Source organism: Candoia aspera, chromosome 3, assembly GCF_035149785.1.
Source record: "Candoia aspera isolate rCanAsp1 chromosome 3, rCanAsp1.hap2, whole genome shotgun sequence".
In the NCBI taxonomy this organism is placed as follows: Eukaryota; Metazoa; Chordata; class Lepidosauria; order Squamata; family Boidae; genus Candoia; species Candoia aspera.
In genome coordinates, this window is record NC_086155.1 from 18,488,575 (window position 1) to 18,508,552 (window position 19,978).

At 38.3% G+C, this 19,978-nt stretch overlaps 2 protein-coding genes across 8 annotated transcripts in view; one reads left to right on the plus strand and one right to left on the minus strand.

Annotated features, from left to right (window-relative positions):
• Positions 1 to 4,639, plus strand: part of ADNP (activity dependent neuroprotector homeobox) — a 50,018-nt gene extending 45,379 nt beyond the window's left edge. For all 7 annotated transcript variants that reach the window (XM_063297046.1, XM_063297047.1, XM_063297050.1 and 4 more), the window contains one exon: positions 451 to 4,639. In XM_063297046.1, the coding sequence (XP_063153116.1) occupies positions 451 to 3,585 (3,135 nt within the window). In that variant the 3' untranslated portion in view covers positions 3,586 to 4,639. The remainder of the gene's footprint in view (positions 1 to 450) is intronic.
• A 2,579-nt stretch (positions 4,640 to 7,218) lies between these two features.
• BCAS4 (breast carcinoma amplified sequence 4) overlaps positions 7,219 to 19,978 on the minus strand; it is a 45,766-nt gene continuing 33,006 nt past the window's right edge. The window contains exon 5 of the mRNA XM_063297053.1: positions 7,219 to 7,510. Coding sequence (XP_063153123.1) covers positions 7,406 to 7,510 — 105 coding nt within the window. The 3' untranslated portion in view covers positions 7,219 to 7,405. The remainder of the gene's footprint in view (positions 7,511 to 19,978) is intronic.

Sequence of the window (19,978 nt, forward strand, 5' to 3'; positions counted from 1 at the left end):
CAGCTTAAGTCAATGTATCATGATAAAGAATAATTGCTGCTGGGTGGTGACCCAGACTTTTAAAAATACTATTTATTCTATGTTTTGATGCATATTTTCATGAAGTATTAGAACCATGAGTTCATTTTTTTTTTTTAAATAACAGTGTCCACTAGACTGTTTCACCTTTATCATGAGGTGCTATGAACAGAACTGTGAATTATTTATTTTTTTGTCTTGCAGTAATTATTATCTGCTCTAATCCCAAAAGACTCTGGGAAGTGTATAATAACAAAACATTACCCTAGCCTGATTCCGCCAGCTTAAGGAAAGACTGCTAAATGGATGCTAGCTCTACGAATTTAACTTAGAATTGCGATTCACTGGTCCACAATGCTTAGAAGGAGCTATTTAAAGTATATTAAATGCAATTTTTATGACACTCATTCTTTTCCCTTTTTCTTTTTAAAGGACTATCGGACAAAACCGTTTTGCTGCAGCGCATGTCCATTTTCCTCAAAGTTCTTTTCTGCTTACAAAAGTCATTTCCGGAATGTTCATAGTGAAGACTTCGAAAACAGGATTCTTCTTAATTGCCCCTACTGTACTTTCAATGCAGACAAAAAGACTTTGGAAACGCACATTAAAATATTTCATGCTCCCAATGCCAACACACCAAGTGGAGGCATCAGCACTTTTAAAGATAAAAACAAGCATGATAGCCTTAAACCTAAGCAGGCTGACAGTATAGAACAAGCTGTTTATTACTGTAAGAAGTGCACTTACCGAGATCCTCTCTATGAAATAGTTAGAAAGCACATTTACAGGGAACATTTTCAGCATGTTGCTGCACCTTATATAGCAAAAGCAAGTGAAAAATCACTCAATGGGGCTGTATCCTTGAGTTCTGGTTCCCGAGAAGAGAGCATGATTCACTGCAAAAGATGCCTTTTTATGCCGAAATCATACGAAGCTTTAGTACAGCATGTCATTGAAGACCACGAGCGTATAGGATATCAGGTGACAGCAATGATAGGGCACACTAATGTGGTAGTCCCAAGGTCCAAACCTTTGATGTTGATTGCTCCAAAACCACAGGATAAAAAGCCTATGGGACTTCCTCAGAGATTGGGACCCCTATCTCCTGGAAATGTTCGTTCTCTTCCATCACAGCAAATGATAAATCGATTAAATATACCAAAGCCTACACTGAATTCAGGAGTTAATATGATGTCCAGCGTTCACTTACAGCAGAATAACTATGGAGTGAAATCTGTACCACCTAGTTACGTTAGTCACACAGGAGGACGGCTAAGTTTAACTGGTAGCTCCCCGGTTTCTCTATCCCAGCAGTCTCAATCCATGAAACAATATCCTCCCAGTGGAAATGGGAGACCGTACCCTCTTGGAGGAGAACCAAGACCACAGACCTCTGCGAGGTACTCTCTTCAGTCTGCCAACTCATCTGCACTTCCATCAGGTGCACTGAAATCAACACCATTAGCTCAGTCTCAGGCAGCATCCAGAGCATTAGCCCAGTCCACGCCCAAACCTCTTGGAGCAAATGCCACAGCTGCTGCTGCTGCTGCTGTTAATACTTCATCAACACAGAAATGGAAAATTTGTACTATCTGTAACGAGCTGTTTCCAGAAAATGTGTATAGTGTTCATTTTGAGAAAGAACACAAAGCTGAAAAGGTGCCTGCAGTTGCTAACTACATAATGAAAATACACAATTTTACTAGCAAATGTTTATACTGTAATCGCTACTTGCCCACTGACACATTGCTTAACCATATGTTAATCCATGGCCTGTCCTGTCCCTACTGTCGTTCAACTTTTAATGATGTTGAAAAGATGGCTGCTCATATGCGAATGGTTCATATTGATGAAGAAATGGGACCTAAAACAGATTCCACTTTAACCTTTGATTTGACATTACAGCAGGGTAGTCACACCAATATACACTTACTTGTAACTACCTATAATTTGAGAGATGCCCCTGCTGAATCTGTTGCTTATCATGCTCAAAATAATCCTCCAGTTCCTCCAAAACCACAGCCAAAAATTCAAGAGAAGGCAGATTTACCTGTCAAAAGTTCTCCCCAAGCAGCAGTTCCATATAAGAAAGATGTGGGAAAAACACTTTGCCCTTTGTGTTTTTCCATCCTCAAAGGACCCATCTCTGATGCACTGGCTCATCACTTAAGGGAGAGACATCAAGTTATTCAAACAGTTCATCCAGTAGAGAAAAAGCTCACATACAAATGTATTCATTGCCTTGGAGTGTACACCAGTAACATGACTGCCTCAACTATAACTCTGCACCTTGTCCATTGTAGGGGTGTGGGGAAGACACAAAATGGTCAAGACAAATCTAGTGTTCCCTCTCGGCTAAATCAGTCTCCAGGTACAGGACCTGTGAAACGTACTTATGAACACATGGAATTTTCTCTTTTGAAGAAAAGAAAAATAGATGATGATGATTCCCCCTCAGTTTTTGAGGAAAAGCCTGAAGAACCTGTAGTACTGGCTTTAGATCCCAAAGGTCATGAAGATGATTCTTACGAAGCCCGAAAAACATTTCTCACCAAGTATTTCAACAAGCAACCATACCCCAGTCGAAGAGAGATTGAAAAGTTAGCAGCCAGTCTTTGGCTATGGAAATCCGATATCGCTTCACACTTCAGTAACAAAAGGAAGAAATGTGTTAGAGATTGTGAAAAGTATAAAATGGGTGTTTTGCTAGGATTCAACATGAAAGAATTAAATAAGGTGAAACATGAAATGGATTTTGATGCTGAGTGGTTGTTTGAAAACCATGATGAAGAGAATTCCAGAGTCAATGCTAGTAAAACAGTTGATAAAAAAATAAACTTAGATAAAGATAATGAAAGTTCCTCAGACAGTTATGAAAATATAGAAGAGGAATTCAATGAAAGCAATAGTCCTTTTGTAGAAGCTGTTTCTGATCATAAAACATCTATAAATAGTATAAATGAAAACACAGATGAAAACATAACTAAGGAAACACCTTTGGAAGCCATGTTGGACACTCCAGAAAAAACAGACCAAAAAGAGAACGGAGGAGATTCAAAAATCCAGGAGAGTTGCTCTGCAGTAGAACCAAGAAAGCAGGCAGCTAATGGCTCAGACAGTGAAGGCGACCAAGAAGATGATGTTATTGAATGGAAAGATGCAGCATCACCCTCTGAAAGTGGACCTGGTTCTCAGCAGGCATCTGACTTTGAAGATAATACATCTGAAGTGAAGCCAGAAACTTGGACTGATGAATCATCCCAAAGTGAAGATGCTAATAGTAAGCCAGGTGCAGAAACTAAATGTGTTATCTCTGAGAGTGATGAAGACCATTCAAAATGGAAGAATAGTTCCTATGGAAAAGTGGGTGAGTTTTGGTCTAAGGACCAGTCACAGTGGAAAAATGCAACAGAAATTGACGAGAACTTGTCAAATCAGCAGATGGAGTGGCAAAATAGCACAATTGACAGTGAGGATGGAGACCAGTTTGACAGTGTGACTGATGGGGTTACAGAATCAATGCATAGCAGCCTAACAGGGGTAGAGCTGAGTAGCCAGCAAGCGTAGAAGTTGTTCAACTCTGTGGCCTCAGTATCTTCCACTTGACAACTGTCGAAATACTTTCATTTTAGAATGAATGCTAAAGTTCATTGTAACTGGTACTGCCCTTTGAGTGCAAGGTCATCTGGCTAGTGGCTGTGAAGCCACCATTTCTAGTACTTACTTCAAAGTATGCTGTTGGCAAATCTCACTTGAGAGTATGTGCTGTGATGAGCACAGTAACTTAATGTGAAAACTGATATGCTGGTGGCTCCCAGTTCACTGAAGAAAAGGTTTATTTTATCGGCATTTTCAACATTTATTTCACTGTATATGTTCACTGTATGTCTTTTTAAACATTACCTTTTCCACATGGTAGTTATAGGGCCAACATAAGAGCTACCAGTTCAATGTGTATAGTAGACTCTGGGAAAATTGTTTTTTCATGTATCATTCTGAATAGTTGAAATGTATATTTGTACAGTCTTTTAGACCTACTCAAGTGATGCTTATGCTATTGTTCTTGTGTATCCATCATAGATTTGGTTCTTTCCCTTTTTTTTAGTGTTGCCCTGCTGTGTAATAAATGCTGTATCTAGTTTACCTAGCAAAAAGCTTGAAACTGCTATAGTATGACTTTTGACAGACTTAGTTTTTGCACATAACCTTGTACAATCTCAAAGAGGCCAGCAACATAAAATATATCTGGACTCTTATTGTATTATAGAATTTTCTTGTTCTTGAATATCCTTGACATTACAACTGATGACTATGTATTTCAGAAACATTTTCTGAAATCTTTTAAGCTAAAAAAAATCACATGCAAGAAACAAGTTTGCAGCTACTAATTTTGACACCTTTTAGATCTGTATAAAAGTGTACTGTGTTAAAGCAGCATACGGAAATGAGTGCTGCATTTTTGGATATTTAGTTTTATCTTTAGTTAACACCTCATGGTGTTATATTCATTTATACCATCTAATATATGACACGTTGTAGTATGGATAATTTTGTGATCTTTATTTCCCCTTTGTATTCATTTAAACATCTAAATAAATTGCTGTATTGTGCTTAATGTAAACATTTGCTTTATTACAAATTCTGGATACCTGTTTCTCAAATCATTGTGATGGCTTTTGTTGAAAGAAAACAAAATTTGGATGCTAGAGTTTATGCCTTGAGAAAATGAAGTTATCTTCAGAAGTACTTTTGTATTAACAACCATAAGCTGTCTATGTGGAAACTAGAACTATAGATAACCTACGGAAGCAAACAGATAAATAGAAATGTGTTAAAACTACAGTAATGTATAACAGATCTGCAAATTTGCAGCGTAATACATCCGAATATTTTAAAATTCTGTTGTTTTCAATGGCAAATCAAGCATGTGCTTAACACTCCTATTGAAATCATATTTAAAAGTACTGGAGTATGTTCTTGTCTTTGCCATTTTTTGTTAAGTTGATAATCCTTAAGGTTTGCTCTTTGTGGCAAGTTAGTGCACGGATTGAAATGTTTCTTCTACACATTGCTTGCAGAATGCTCACATGAAATCAGTGTATAGGATTGAGGGGTGGTCAGTTGGGGCAAATCCACTGCCTGAAAACAGGTCAGTTGTGAACTTAACAGTGTTCAAAGTTTAGGGTGCCTTGCATGCCTTGCTGAAAGTTTTAACAGTATTGTCAATGTATATATTTGCCATAATGAGGTTTCTTCTTTAGCACAGTTAATTATAGAACATTTTTTTATGAGACCATCTTTTTTTACTAATTTGTCTAGTTCCTGAAACATGTAGACTGTTTTATTTTTCATAAGATTTTGCTTAAATGTCTAGTTTTACTCCATTGTGATGTAGTCTGCTGGAGTCAAGGATGTATTTACTGTATGTTCCAGCAGAGTGAAAAGGAAAAAAAATGGTAAATTTGTACTGGGGTAATCTTGATAGTATTTACATTAATTTCCAGTTAAAAATATTTAACGAAGATTTGTTAAAAACTTAAAATCTCACTAATGCTCTAACTTTACATTTGAATTCTTATAGCAAAAAAATTACAAATCATATCAACCTGTACCTTACAGTTTCTGGGAGTTTATAACTTGGATAGCAAAAGATAACAAAGTCCAATTTACCAGAAGTTGGCAATCTGCTGTGTATGTTTGGCATGTTGAAAATACGTCATGGATACTCTTCCCAAATAGCTGTCGTGGTGGTTCTGGCCCATTACAAAGCACTAAAAAAATGTGAATTCCTGCCTTCCCATCTAGCTTTAGGCTATACCTGTTCACCCCTGGCTATATAGCAACACTTATCCAATCTTGGCCTATTAAAAAACAAAACAAAACAACTAAGCAAGCAGAACTGATTAGTATTTGGACAGGAGATTCAGAAAATTTCAGAGCTGCAGATTAGAAAATTGAAAGAAAATCCTGGCAGAAGATAATGGCAAATCATTTATGTATTGCCTAGGAAGCAACATAGTTTGTCTGTGAAATTCTGAGGTATCTTAAAGGTTGGCTTGAAGGAGACTTCACTTCTATAGCCTCCAATATTTTTCCTCCTAAGAATATTTATAGGGAAGTGAGGTGACCATGTTGTCACCAGGAGTTGAACTCAACTCTAGGTAGTCTTTAAAAAATAAAATATTTTTAAAGAGATCCTAATGTGCTAGCTTTCTGCTTGATTTGTTGGGATTTGAACAAGGATTTCCTCTTCTGAATGGTTAACTGCTGTTAATTATGTCTACTTACCTACATTAGCTCTAGCAGGCTCTGTTGTCTTTCACCTTTGATCCTTCTCTTTATACACAAATATTTCCAAGTCATTTGAGTATAATACAAAGTCAATTTAACTGTGTTTCCAGTAAATTATATTCATTGATATGCCTGAACCCCAGATGGCTGATAATTCTAGCAGATTTAAGTAGACTGCAATGACCTTAGAATGTCTATTTGTCACACAGTTGTGTGCTGTATCCTAAGTGCTGTGAACAAAAATCAAAAAGATGTTGGAGTAAATAGTTCATAACAATTGCATATGTTGGCTCTAGTTGCATTCATCATAAAGAGAGGTATAAGTAGGACTGTTAATTTTCATAGTGTTTTGTTTTGTCTTCAAGTCAGTGTTGACTCCTGGCGACTGCCTGGACAAGTTCCTGCAGTTTTCTTGGCAACATTTTTCAGAAGTGGCTTGTCACTGCCTTCTTCCTAGGGCTGAGAGACACCAAATCCACCTGGCTGGTTTTGTGCCTAAGGCAGGAATAGAATTCTTGGTTTCTAGACTGTTGCCCTTAACTAGTACACCAAACTGGTTTTCATAGTATATGTTACCTATTTTAATAATGTACAGAGTCTTCTCCTTGTACCAAATACATTTCAAAACTGTATTTGTACCGTTCAATACTACATTATACAACAATTTGAGTACCTCTGCCACTTGAATGGGGTTTACTTTTTTTTCTTTTGAATACAAAGACTATAACTAGGCAGGTTACATTTGAAAAGGTATTTCTGCTCTGAAGCAGCCCAGGCATTTATAATAGATGCCTAGATTTTAGCTATTGCAAAGTGATAAAAGCAGTTTGTTCACAGCATGTCTTTACACAGATGAATTTTTTTTCAGTTTTAAATCTTGTTTCCTGATTTTTATTTACATAAACATATCAAGAATCAAACACAAAGGAAATAAACAGCCTTTCCCCCAATGGACAATAGAATGCAACACATTGGAAATAGCAGTTTTCTTTTCCCATGATGAATTGTGCTCTAATACAGATGCAAAATAGGGAAGTGGGAAGGAGAATACCATATATGTTTATTTGATTGTGAGGTTATAAACTTAAATACAGAACTAATGGGTTTGATGCTTGCTACCGATATATTTGATAGGAAAATAATCTTCAGTTCTATAAAGTTCAGGCAGGTTATAATTGTGCTGTGCAGCCGGAGTACACGTCTGAAACAAAAAACAAAAATTTAAGTTGGACACCACAGAATTAAAAGATCGAATTAAATTGCTTTTAATGACTTATGTCTAAATGTACATGGAATATAATAAGTGAAAGTGCTTTTTGAAAACCTAAATGGAAGCAAGGACATTTAAGAATATTTTAAGTACAGGTAAATTATCTTAAAAGTTACATAGTAATTTGTATTATGACATTTAAATGAAACTACTTTCTGCTTTTGACTTCCACTGGGCTTTTCTTGAGAGAAGGTTGTAATTTCAGGATTAATGCCATATTTAGCTGAAAAGACAACCTTTCAATTTGAAATAACACCCCCCCCCCAAAGTACAGGAGGGAAAAAAACATTCATCATTACTGTATTTCAGCAAACTTAATGCCAGACAGTTTCATTTTAAGCGTAAATTATTGGGGGGGGGGGAGTCAACACAAACTTGATTTATTCACAAAAAGGTCTGAATCGTTTTTGTAACAAATTCCATCAAGATCTGTTTCCTGTCAACTTTGCCTGATAATGTGATTATGTGGCAAATATTTCATTATTTCTTACACACTTAAGTTTAAAATGCTTGCTGTTATTCACTGTGCTGTATTGAAAACTCTGGATTGCAATACAGAGGTTCTTAATGCAAAAACAGGAATAAAGTTAGCTCCCAGGAATTGTGGGAATTCTTAATGGAATAAAGTTAGCTCCCAGGAATTGTGTAAGGCAAAGCTATTGTATCCACAACAGACTGTCCTGCAGCTTGCAGATTTTGATACACAAAAAACAGGAAAAGCAAATGGGGTTCCTTAATCTATAGCGAGATGATGTGCCAGATGCCTGAGTGGAAAGTCCTCCCTCTCCTGGCTTTCCCCCCCCCCCCTCCTATCTTTGACACCAGAAATGGGGTGGCTGAGTTGAATCTGTGCAGAAATTTAATCCTGCTGTAAAGTTCACTTGTTTTGTGTCTGTTCATTTGTGGATTTTGTGACAGATTTTCAATATATTGAGCCATGTTTACCCAAACACAATGAAATTCATTACAGAATAGTTATATAGAGTACAACAGGTGTAGTGTCAAAAGCAGTAATTTATGCAGTAAATTTTTAATCTCCCTTATGTGAGCGGGACCTAGAGGGATTATATAAATCCTGTAATCAAAAGTATCTTCCTAAAGCACAATGGCTGCCATCAGTTTATCGCTTTCATGGGGTGGCCATCCATTTCAAAGCTCTCAGCATGTACACCCCTTGTTGGGAGACTTGGCTGCCAGGATAAGTTTGACTATATTCTGCTCTAGGTTGAGTAGACGGATGCACGGACTTCACGATGCTTCCAGTTAACGCTTGTAATAAAGCACTGGGAAACTTTGGACACAGGAAAGCGAAATTTGCAAAGACAAAAGATTTCCCCCATCTTTAATCTGATACAATGCAATTATACCAACAGACCAAGACATTCCATTCAGATGTTGAAGGGGGAAATCCTTAGCTGCTGCTCCCTAAACAGATGCAATAGAGAAGATGTGAATGACAAGTGGCAGTTGTATGTATGTACAAGGGTAAGAATACCTCTCGCCCAAACCTGCACCTGACACTTCGAACAGCAAGTACTTCATAGATGCTTTGCCTCTCTGCTCTTTAAAGCACCTACATTTTGCTGATTTACTCTGTAAGAAAAGTCCCCTGAGAGAGCAGTGTCTTGTATTTTTTAGAGGTATCAGAAATAGGCAGAACTACTGATACAGATGTCAGTATATTGCTCTCTCCAAAGTGATTTCATGGGGTATTAAAAAAAATAGAACTTAACATTAAAAACAGCCCCTGAAAAACGTTATGACAAGATACTTCTGCATTCTAGACCGTGCAGGTGTCTGCTGCCCACACTTGGAAGTTGGAGCATTCTCAAAACAGCCGAGCACACACCATCTCCCTACCACACCTAACTAGTTTAAAATGGAGAACTAAAATATTAAAATGTTTTAATTAAAATATTAAAGACTAAAATAGGTCAGTGTTTCAATCTGCCTTGGTTTCTGGAAAAGGGTTTCAAAGTTTCTATAACTCAAAAGCAGCCCCTGTGGGTCAACCACAACTTTTACATTTCATTATGGAAGCGTTATAGAAGAACTAGCCTGCTTAGTCAGATCAAAGACATACAACTAGAAGTTTCTGGATATGTCGCAAGTAGGGCAAGAAAGCAGCAGCCTACCCCCGTCTTCTGCCCCCATCAACTAAACATTCATGTGTCTAAGGGTCTGTCCTGTCTTCACTTAGGTAAATAACTGAGTGGGTGAGGTTCTTGCTTGTGGGGGGAAAAAAGCAGGAATGAAATGGAAAGCATTCCCTTCCTCAAACCAATCTTGCCTAGCTAGTAGGCAGCAGAGTTTGGGCGTTTTTCTTATCAAAACAGTTGCAAAGTCACACTTGCTTTGCTTAAGCAGTTAATTTCTTTTGCAAGAGAAGCAGCCCTGAAATGATTGTGCAGCGTATCTTCCCTCATCTCTCCAGCCTGGGCCAGGAATGACTATGCACAGTACTTCTCCGCAGGCTGGTACCGTTTTAAGCTGTTGCCAAGGAGGTAAGCAGGGGCATTCCACCTCTCAAGTTTTCAGCCTGCATCTCCTCAGCAACCATAAAACAGCATCCAGCAGAAACAAGCTCTCTCTCTCTCAGGTGCCAATTGAGAAATGGTGCTCTTCGTGAGTGCCCCTGAAGCATTCCTTACAACTTCTGCTTCCTTGTTACTTCTACCCTCAGCATTTCCTCTCTGTACCACTGAAACAATAAGCAGCTGTAGAACAGGTGGATGGATGCAGCTCTCAGAACAAGGCTGATGGTGTGGAAAGAGCCAAACAGCCATTCCGAGGCCTCATAAGTGTGATAAAGAATGTGCACAACATGGTATGTGGAGGAGGGGCCATCTGCCTCCTGGTTGAGCAAAGGAATATCCTGCTGTGTTGCTTACCACAGCTCCAGTACCTACACACCAAAAAAGAAGTGCTTGGAGAGCACCTGGGAGTTTTGCAATCCTTTTTGGAGAAGAATGCCAACTCTCTCACTTTGAGACAGCAGCTAAAGCCTTCTTTTCCTTCCTTAACAAAAGATAAATGACCACCTAAGTTAAACTATTAAAGCAGCAAGAAAGGAACACCCTTCTCCCCAAAGAAATCACCTCTCACCTTCACATGCCCCACTTCTCCCTTATGAGACACTCCACTGGCATACTGCAAGAGCCAATGGGTAGCCTTAAGGTTTAAGCCTTTCACTTCTGGGCAAAGCTGACCTTTCCTCCTTTTCTGAGAGACAAGCAATACTGGCTGGGAACAGAGATTCGTATTAGAAACGAATACCTTCAGGTGCTTTTGCCACGTAGGCTGACCTCCTCTCTGTTTACCAGAACAGAACACTTCGCAGGAGAATCGTGTATGCAAAGTTAAGTAGTATTTCTCACCGTCTGTAATAATAAGTAGACCTGCCTAGTCCTTAAATTATTCTAGTCCACCCTTATTTGTACGCACATCCTCCCTCCCTGGCTTGGGTTATTCATCTAAAGCAGTGTTTTTCAAACTTGGCAACTTCAAGATGTGTGGACTTCAACTCCCAGAATTCCCCAGCCAGCATGCTCATGACCTAAAGCAATTCAAATAGAAGAACTAACTTGGGACGAGATTTCCAGCTGAGTAGCGAGGAAGCTGTTAACTAGAGTGGACAATCTGATCCTATGTAGAAGCAACCTCTTGTAATCAGCTGCAGTAACTAGAGGCTTAATGCTCAAAAGATCTGAACAGTGCCTAACATGCTGTGATAATAAACATCAAACAGTGTAACATGAGACAGGCAGCAAGCATTCACACAAATGTACACTGATCATGCTAGCCCCAAGGTTACACAGACACAGCAGAAGTTGTTTGTTGTACTTGGGAGGATATGCCTCCATGAGGCGAGGCTAGCCCCTTTGCTCCTGGCCTTTTGGAGAAACGTGAAGACCTGGCTCTGTCACCAGGCCTGGGGTGGGGAAGGGAAGAGTCATACTTGGGGTTGGCTAGTGCCTTGAAGTACCCCTCCCACATGAAGACGGAATAAGACTCAGCCATCTGGATTTTATTTCTATTTATATTATTAGTGATATATAATTTTATAAGGGATTTTATATATTTATTGTTTTATTGAGTATTTTGTTGTAAACCGCCCAGAGTCCCTCTAGTGAGAGGAGATGGGCGGTGAAAAATTTGATAGACAGACAGACAGATATGAGAACAGGCTTGATAGCATGCAAGTTTAGGCCACATGATATTTCAGGTAAGGATGGGGAGTGAAAAAATCACCTCTCCAATTCCATGTTTACTTCCTCTCTTGGCAATATTTAACACAAAAGGCATTCTGTTAGTAAAACTTCAGCAAGAGAAGCAAGTCTGTACTTTTAATATCAAAATATGCATTTATAAAACACATCTCACAGGTAAAAAAAAACTGATGCAAAAAGAACTGAACTCTCCTGAAAAGGGACTGCAAATCCTTTTTTAGAGAGCAGCGGGCAACAGCATAACAAGATTGGGGAAATAATATATTATTTCTAGGGGCTTCCATCACTCTTTCACTGAAGGAAAAAATGGAGAACCATAACAATGGATGGATCATACAAAGCCAGTTATCTCCATTAAGAAGCCTCCTTTAGACTTTTTTGCACATCACTTTTGGCATGGATGTGCAGCTTTTTCCACGCAGGGCTGCAGATGGTTTCTGAGTGATGTGCCACAAGGCATCCTCCCAAAAACAGTTGATGTGACCAGGACAAAAACTAAGTTTTCATTTTATATGAATTGCAATTTAATTATGAACACTTTATAAGAATAGTCTCCTGTCATGCACTTAATAATTTTCCCTCTCTATCCAATTAAAATTACAGTTTGATTCCAACTTTTCCAAGGTTCTAGGAGCTGGAAACAAGGCTTCTGGGAGCCATATACAGCCCCGGGGCACAGGTGATACATCTCTCCTCTATACTAAATTTGAATCTGGAAAACAGAAGAAATAGAAACCAAGAAATCACCTCGGCCAACAGATGCTGCATTCTGTAATTCTATCATTACATTACAAAACATAGAACTAGATTGGTGTTGCAAACTGCAAAGCTGGATTAATTTCCAAAGCCCTCTTTATACCAGTGACTTCTCCTAAACCAGAAGCTTCATACTGATTCCTCTTTTTTTTAAGCCACAGACTCACTGACTTTATTTTCTATCCCGCCTTTATTATTTTTTTATAAATAACACAAGGCGGCGAACATAACTAATACTCCTTCCTCCTCCTATTTCCCCCACAACAAAAACCCTGTGAGGTGAGTTGGGCTGAGAGTGACTGCCCAAGGTCACCCAGCCAGCTTTCATGCCTAAGGCAGGACTAGAACTCTCAATCACCTGGTTTCTAGCTCAGCATTTTAACCACTAGACCAAACCTGCTCTCTTCCTAATCTTTCCTGTCATACCTATATGATAATAACCTCTGCTCATTTTTTAATCTATACTTATGATTACCCCGACAACCTCAGTATGTCTGCTGTCATTCTGTGCTTTGTACAAGGGATCTTCCTCTTGCTTCTACACAGACTGTGCAGCTTGAGCATCAGCTAAGACGTGGTGGTGCTGGCTGAAAACCGTGAATCAATATCTACACAAAATAATATGGCTGCTTCGATCCAAAAAATTAAATTAAAAGGTGTTTGAGACATTCTAATCTGGTGCAGGTTCTCAAGCAATGAGTGATTCTTCTACCCTGATGGCCAAAAATCAGGAGTCTGATTGTAGCTTTTCTAACTAGCAGTTTTTTTTTAAAAAGGCATGAGTTTTTGGGAGATGCAGCTCCCTTCATCAGATGCATCAGCCACATAACTTTTTGAAGGAAGTAGTAAGAGGGCAGAACAAATCCCAACAATCCCCATTCAACCTTAGGACAGCTTTGCTAGTTGGAAGCAAATAAAAATAGGTAGTGTATGGCTACAGGAAGACTCCCTCCCTCCCTCCCTCCCGTTCTCTCTCCATGGACCTGGCACTGCAATACAGAGGGGGAAGGGCGCTCAGAACGGAAGCCGCAGAAATCATGGCGACTGAGCAGGCTGAGCTCTGCTAGGTAAACTACCCTGAAGTACTGTAATAGCAACTGCTGGCCACAGCAACTGGAAAAAAAAAATTCTAGCTAGCTAGCCTTTTCCAGCCAGACCAGGAAAGCTCTGTTACTCCTACACACATATACAAAAATAATCCACATTCATATTTGGTGGCAACAGGAACCTTTGCAGAAACTGTTTTGCAGAATGTTCCATGTGTTTAGGTGCATTTGGGGACACAAAGGCAGTATTGCTATTGCAGAAATGGAATCACTTGATATTAAACTACTTTTGTTGCCAGGATCATCATCATCACCACCACCATCCAGGATCATCGTCCACTTCCTAAGATAGTTACTAATCCTCCAATTGCATGAAATCCATCACCTATGCAATGACCATATTTGAAGTGGCTTCACTTCTGACTTAGGCAACAGAGGACAATGGTATTTATGTATGTTAGCAGATGATGTCTCTGCTTCTCTTTGAGCCTTTAGAGCAGTGTTTCTCAACCCCAGCAACTGGAAGAAGGGTGGACTTCAACTCCCAGAATTCCCCAGCCAGCACACATATAAACACACAACTTTAATCTGAACTCAGGTCTTAGTTAGTAAGTGATTCCTATTATGGTGGGTAGCAGGTTTACGAAAAAATAAATAATAACTATTCTTTCCAGACGAAAAGACCACTAAGCCTTTCAGACCAACCTGTTATGTTTTTCATTGGGATACTTGAAATAGTTGGTTCAACAATTTGGAATGAAATTTACTATCGTTCATCTGCCAAAACTCTTAAGAACTGAGACCTTCTTTCCCAATACTACAATAGCTATAGAAACTTTGTAATCTGGCCTAAATGGCCATAGTCAAGTACATGTGCAGGAAAATTAAAAATGCACTGTTGAAAAAAACAGTGATTTTTAATGCACATTATGAATTCTAATTATATAAAAAAAATCCTACAGATAATTTTGCTGCTGCATTAGGTACCTATCTGCCCCTTCCTTGCAATCTTTTGTTACTGTAGTCCTCTGTTCCTTCATATAATGTGAATTTATGCATATATGAGATCTTTTTTAGTGATATGGCACACACATGGCAGGTTATGCACTGTTTCCAGAATAGTAGAGAAAAATCCAACATCTTGGGATGCTTGATTTTTTACTTTTAATGTGTGTACATTCATACATGAATAGAGAGAAGGTGGTTTAAATACCTACCTTCTAACACATGGTTGTATGTTATTCCTTAAGAATTTCATAGCCTCTGGGGTATTCACAACCTGGAGCTAGAAACCTACTTCTCTCCCACCACTGTCCTCCTGCAGTTGGTACTCAGGGGCATGCCACCCCCAATTCATAGGGAACACTGAATCTCCATGAATTTATCCAATCCTCTTTTACTCATACATTTTTTTAAAGCCATCTTCATGTAAGAACTATTGAAAATTCCTGGATTATAAATCCAAGCGTGGTTAAATCATAAGACCTCTAGCAACAATGGGGAGACCAAATAAAGACATTATTAGAGATTCTGAAACTACTGCAATTTGGTATAAAAATAAATGTAAAAGATGGCTTAACAGTTGGCTTGTGAGTGTGACCTTTGTAGCAGCTTCTCAAAACACTTTTAAGTTTTGCTCTGACCATAAATCTTTAGCTTTAAAGTTACTTCTCTGACATAAGATGCAGTGTACTGCAGGGCAAGAGAAATTCACAAAGTATACCACATCATTATATGGAGCCAAATTTTAAGTTCAGTTGGCATTTACTACACTATAAAGTTGTTTATGTGTATACAGGACAAACGGATCTAACTTGGCAAACAAGGTGATTTAAGAAAAGTATAGGGGATGCTGGTCATGCAAACATGGGTTAGACACTGGAGTTAAGGTAGAGACAATGCTAAACAACGATCACAAGGCACGATCTTGGAAAGCCAACAAATCCCAAATCAAATTGAGTTAAAAACCTAACAACATGCTGCAAATCTAAGGTCAGCATGAGGGATAAGACAATTGATACTTGGATTCAAAAACAGCTACTGGATTTAAAACAAGGAATATAAAGACTTGATAGTTTTAAGGAAGTGATCAAAATGTCACAGAGATCAATAATATGCTTGACTAGTGAAAGAGAATCTCAAATAGGGTTCATGTACATGACTGGATTAGACTTCTTTGGCAAAAGCTGTGTGTAATTAACAGTACTGCTATGCAAACATTGTATACCCCATGGTTCCTTGACCCGCTGATCTGCCTTGGAGAGGCTAATAATTCAAGATTAATTTCTCCTCAGTTCTGAAACTCTTAGGCAGTCTCTGGATGGAAAAAAAAATCCTTTTCAGGTTAGCTAGTGGTTGTGATTTGACAGGCATTTGAGCAAAATGGCAGGTTATAAACTGTATAAACAAAACCACAAAATCTTTACCATACTGACTTTTCTGAATACAGCTTCCTTTAATCTAATCAATGGAGAAGGCATATTTTTAATTTCATCCATAGAGCAAACAAATACACAGTGAGGCCCTTCAAAGAATATTCTGGATTTCAGAGACAAAAGTAGATGGATACCAGAGACAAAGTCATTTCTGTGATAGCACCCTAATTATAGAAGGAAACTTCTACATGTCCTGTTCTCTTGATTTGTAATGCTATTTAAGAATTTCTAGTTTCATCAATTGAATAGTTTATTTGATGGATTTTTTAAAAAAGTGTGTTAGTGTTGTGAATGTTTATGGCAATAAAAGTTGTTTTATCATCAAAGCTTTCTTTGTATAGAAGCTAGGATACAAATTAGTTAAATAAGGAACAGTAGCCTGGGTTCTCTTCTCACTGCCTCTATAGATTCTTGCTTCCTGACATATTTGTCTAGATGGAATTCAACGTAGGAAACTCTGCATACCACTGTACTACAGGGGTTAAGGTGTTGGACTAGGATTGGGGAAACTAAGGTTCATGCATGCAAGCTAATTGGTCCACTCATTCTGCCTTAGCCCAACCTAGCTCAAAGACTGAGGGGGGAAAATGAAGAAAGGAGTGCTAACATATATAAATTAAATATAAATTTACATTTGTAAATTTTATTTATTTATTTATTGTGTGAAATGTCAACTAAAGTAGGACTGGATATGGAGTAACTTATGTTTTAGTCCAGCTAATATCAGTGAAAATTAAGTTAGTAATGAATACACTTATCTCATTTTTTTTCCAATGGAACCAAACCTGCTTAACATAGTCTGGATTCAATCCATAACATGCAGAACTATACTTTGCCTCTCAGGCATTTAAACTTCCTTTCAATTTCTAATTCTGTTCCACTTAATGATCCACATTCCAATTTGTAGAACAAAAATTAACAGTAGTATGTTGTAAACCATGTGCAAAACTCTTAGGTGTTTTAATTCCTGGCCTTTTAATTCTGTCTCCTGTGGTGGTATGAAGCCTGTTAGCTGGTTGGATTGTTAGTTATTGTATGGATTATACTGTCCCACAAATTAAGTTTTAACTGTTTTATTGGTTTTTAATGGTTTTTATTTTAGTTGTTTATTTGTAACTATTTATCGTTTTCTGTTTTCAAGTGTGTGAGCCACCCAGACATACAGTATGTGAGTCACTGGCCTATTTTTATGAGAACCTTTAATTTCCAAAGCTCTTTGCAAACCATCAAGTCATATATCTGGCATAAACAATCTACCCTGTCTCAAACAGTCAGATATGTGAGGGGAAAGAAAATACAATATGTATAGCCACTGCTTATTTCAACTCCCACCATCTTCAGTGGACAATACAGCGCTCAATGGATGATTTGTTGCAAGAATTTGCTCCACAACATACTATAATAAAGTCTGCCTACCCATGCCTTAAGATATATGGAGAAAAACTACAAAGAAGAAAGCATCAAGAAGGTAGTTATGATAACAGAACTCAAAGTGCATTTGCTAAGAACCCATTCACAGTATCTGCAAATCTTACAACAGCTTAGGGTATTGTAAATGCTGTAAAGCAAATCTCTAATTATTGTTTGTACTGATTTGATATGCCAAGAATATATGGAACTTTTCATGAAAGCAAAAAAAAAACCAAACCCCTGCAAAAAACAACCACCTTATTACTTTTCCCAAAAGTATTAGGTTTGCTAATCATTACCAGATTTATGGGAAAGAAAAGCTCCTCAGTTTTATTGTGCAAGTTATGGGCATGAACGTCAATGACAAGTGCAAGATACAGTATGACCCTGATTCAGACCTGTATTAATTCATATTGCTGTCTTAAGGAGCAGGCAAGTTCCTTTGTGAAATCAAATTCCTATTTTTAACTACCCTAAATGTGCAATGCAAATGCACAGGAGAGTAGTAATATCAATGGAATCGAAAAGAATCCATTTTGCGCATCCTTTTTTATTTTTACCAATTTGTCAACACTAAGGCAAACGCGTTGACAAGAAAGCCGAGCTGATCTTGAACCTCCATCCTTCTTGATTATTCCTCAAGGAGTCATTGATTGCTGAACCTCTGCATGTATCAAGCAGTTCAAGTGGAACAAATCCATTAACTGGTAAGCACTATTTAACTAACTGCAGGTTCATGACAGAAATCTACACCATCCTTAAAATCAGCATCAAGAGGCTCTGGCTACATTTTGTATGCTAATACTTGCCATCTGCTCATGTTGCGTTTTTACCCCAGGAAATAAATTGGAATTGTAAGACACACACACACACACACACACACACACACACACTTTTAGCTAATGTGGAGCTACTGTGCAGCTACTGTGCACTTTCATATGTAAAACTGAACAAAGCAAAGGAGATAGGCACACCTCACTGACAAACCGAACCCGAGGTGGGGCGGGGGAGTGCCTTGTTAGACATTGCTTATTTTGTAAGAACAACTCTGGGAAGTGCCTTGGACAGAGAGAAAAAGGAGGGAAAGTGCCTGTGCATATTTGATACTCCGACAGCCAGAAATGTGCCTTGAGGAAAGGCTCTGTGGAGGAAGATGGGGGAAGGGCAGCGTGCTAAGCGGAGAGTGAGGAGTGGCTGCGGTGGAGGCCAAGGAGATCCGTTCAACGTTACGACTCCTTCAGGCTACAGTGAAGAAGGGCACCTTTGTTACAACCACCATTACCTCACAGGCAAAACTGGAGCTGCTATAAAAGATGGCCATCATCTTCCCCAGCAGAAGCAATACGTGCCTACCTACACCCATTCCCTACCCCTACCCAGTTCCCCTTAGACCCGAAACTCTTTCTTCGACTATTATCAGAAATCATTCTTAAAATTAACAACTCTTTGAAGTTATCTACGGAAGTTCAATAGTGTTTGGGTTTTTAAAGATACCTGAGCTACCACTATGGAAAGGATCAAATTGCCAAATCCCAGCTTAGTCCAATCCAACTAAGCATACCCTTGCTGTTCCTCTTAAAAATGTGGCTTCTAAATCTGAACAAACAGTGGGGAAGTTTCTATCATTAACTGGGTGATTCTATTATAAAGCTCTAAGCAGAAAGTTGGCTCTGGAAAAGATGATGCAAATAAAGGGCAGTGTAATCTACAAATCAGTTCCTAGTATTGTCAAACAAGTTCCCAAGGATGTGTTAACATAATGCCTTCTAGACTTTCATAATGTAAAGCAATTAGTAATGAATTTAGAAACACAGCAGAATCTGACGTGGATGGGCAACTCCCTAGGCTAAAATGGATTTGGTCAGCATGTTGTATGAACCAAGCCATTACCTTAAGCCATAAAGTAGTTTATATTATGTGAACACCAAAATTGTGCTTGGTTAACCTGCCCAGCAACTTTTATTAATTCAGCCTCTTAGTATCTACACAGAGTTTGGGGGTGGTTCTCCTGGCCATTTTAACTTTCTAGTGTCTGTTTCATTTGCATCTCTGCCTCAATAGGTTCAAATGAGATTTCATTAATGAAGAAGGAAAATAGCTTTCTGACAGATTTCAACTCTTTTTTTGCAAAGTTAATAACATTGAATTAACTTTTAAGGCATTTCAACCAAATGATTTGGAACTTAAAAAAAAAAAAACAAGCCTAATTATTTTATGCAGCTCAGGCCATTTATGTTAACTAAAATATATACTTGTATTTGTGTAATCCACAACACAGTAACCCTAATATATGTGTATACATTCTGTCAAATGTGATTTAGTATTCCAACATGTTTAAACACATTTTAAAATCCAAATTGGATAACAGATATAAAGACGTTACATTTTTTAAAGTCCTGAGTTTGGAGCTAGTCATATTTTGAAAGACGATTGTTGGGAGTACAACTACAGTACAGTAAGTACAGGGGAGTCCATTGGAACTGGGCAGCTAATGAATTTGAATAAACAAACAAACAAACAATG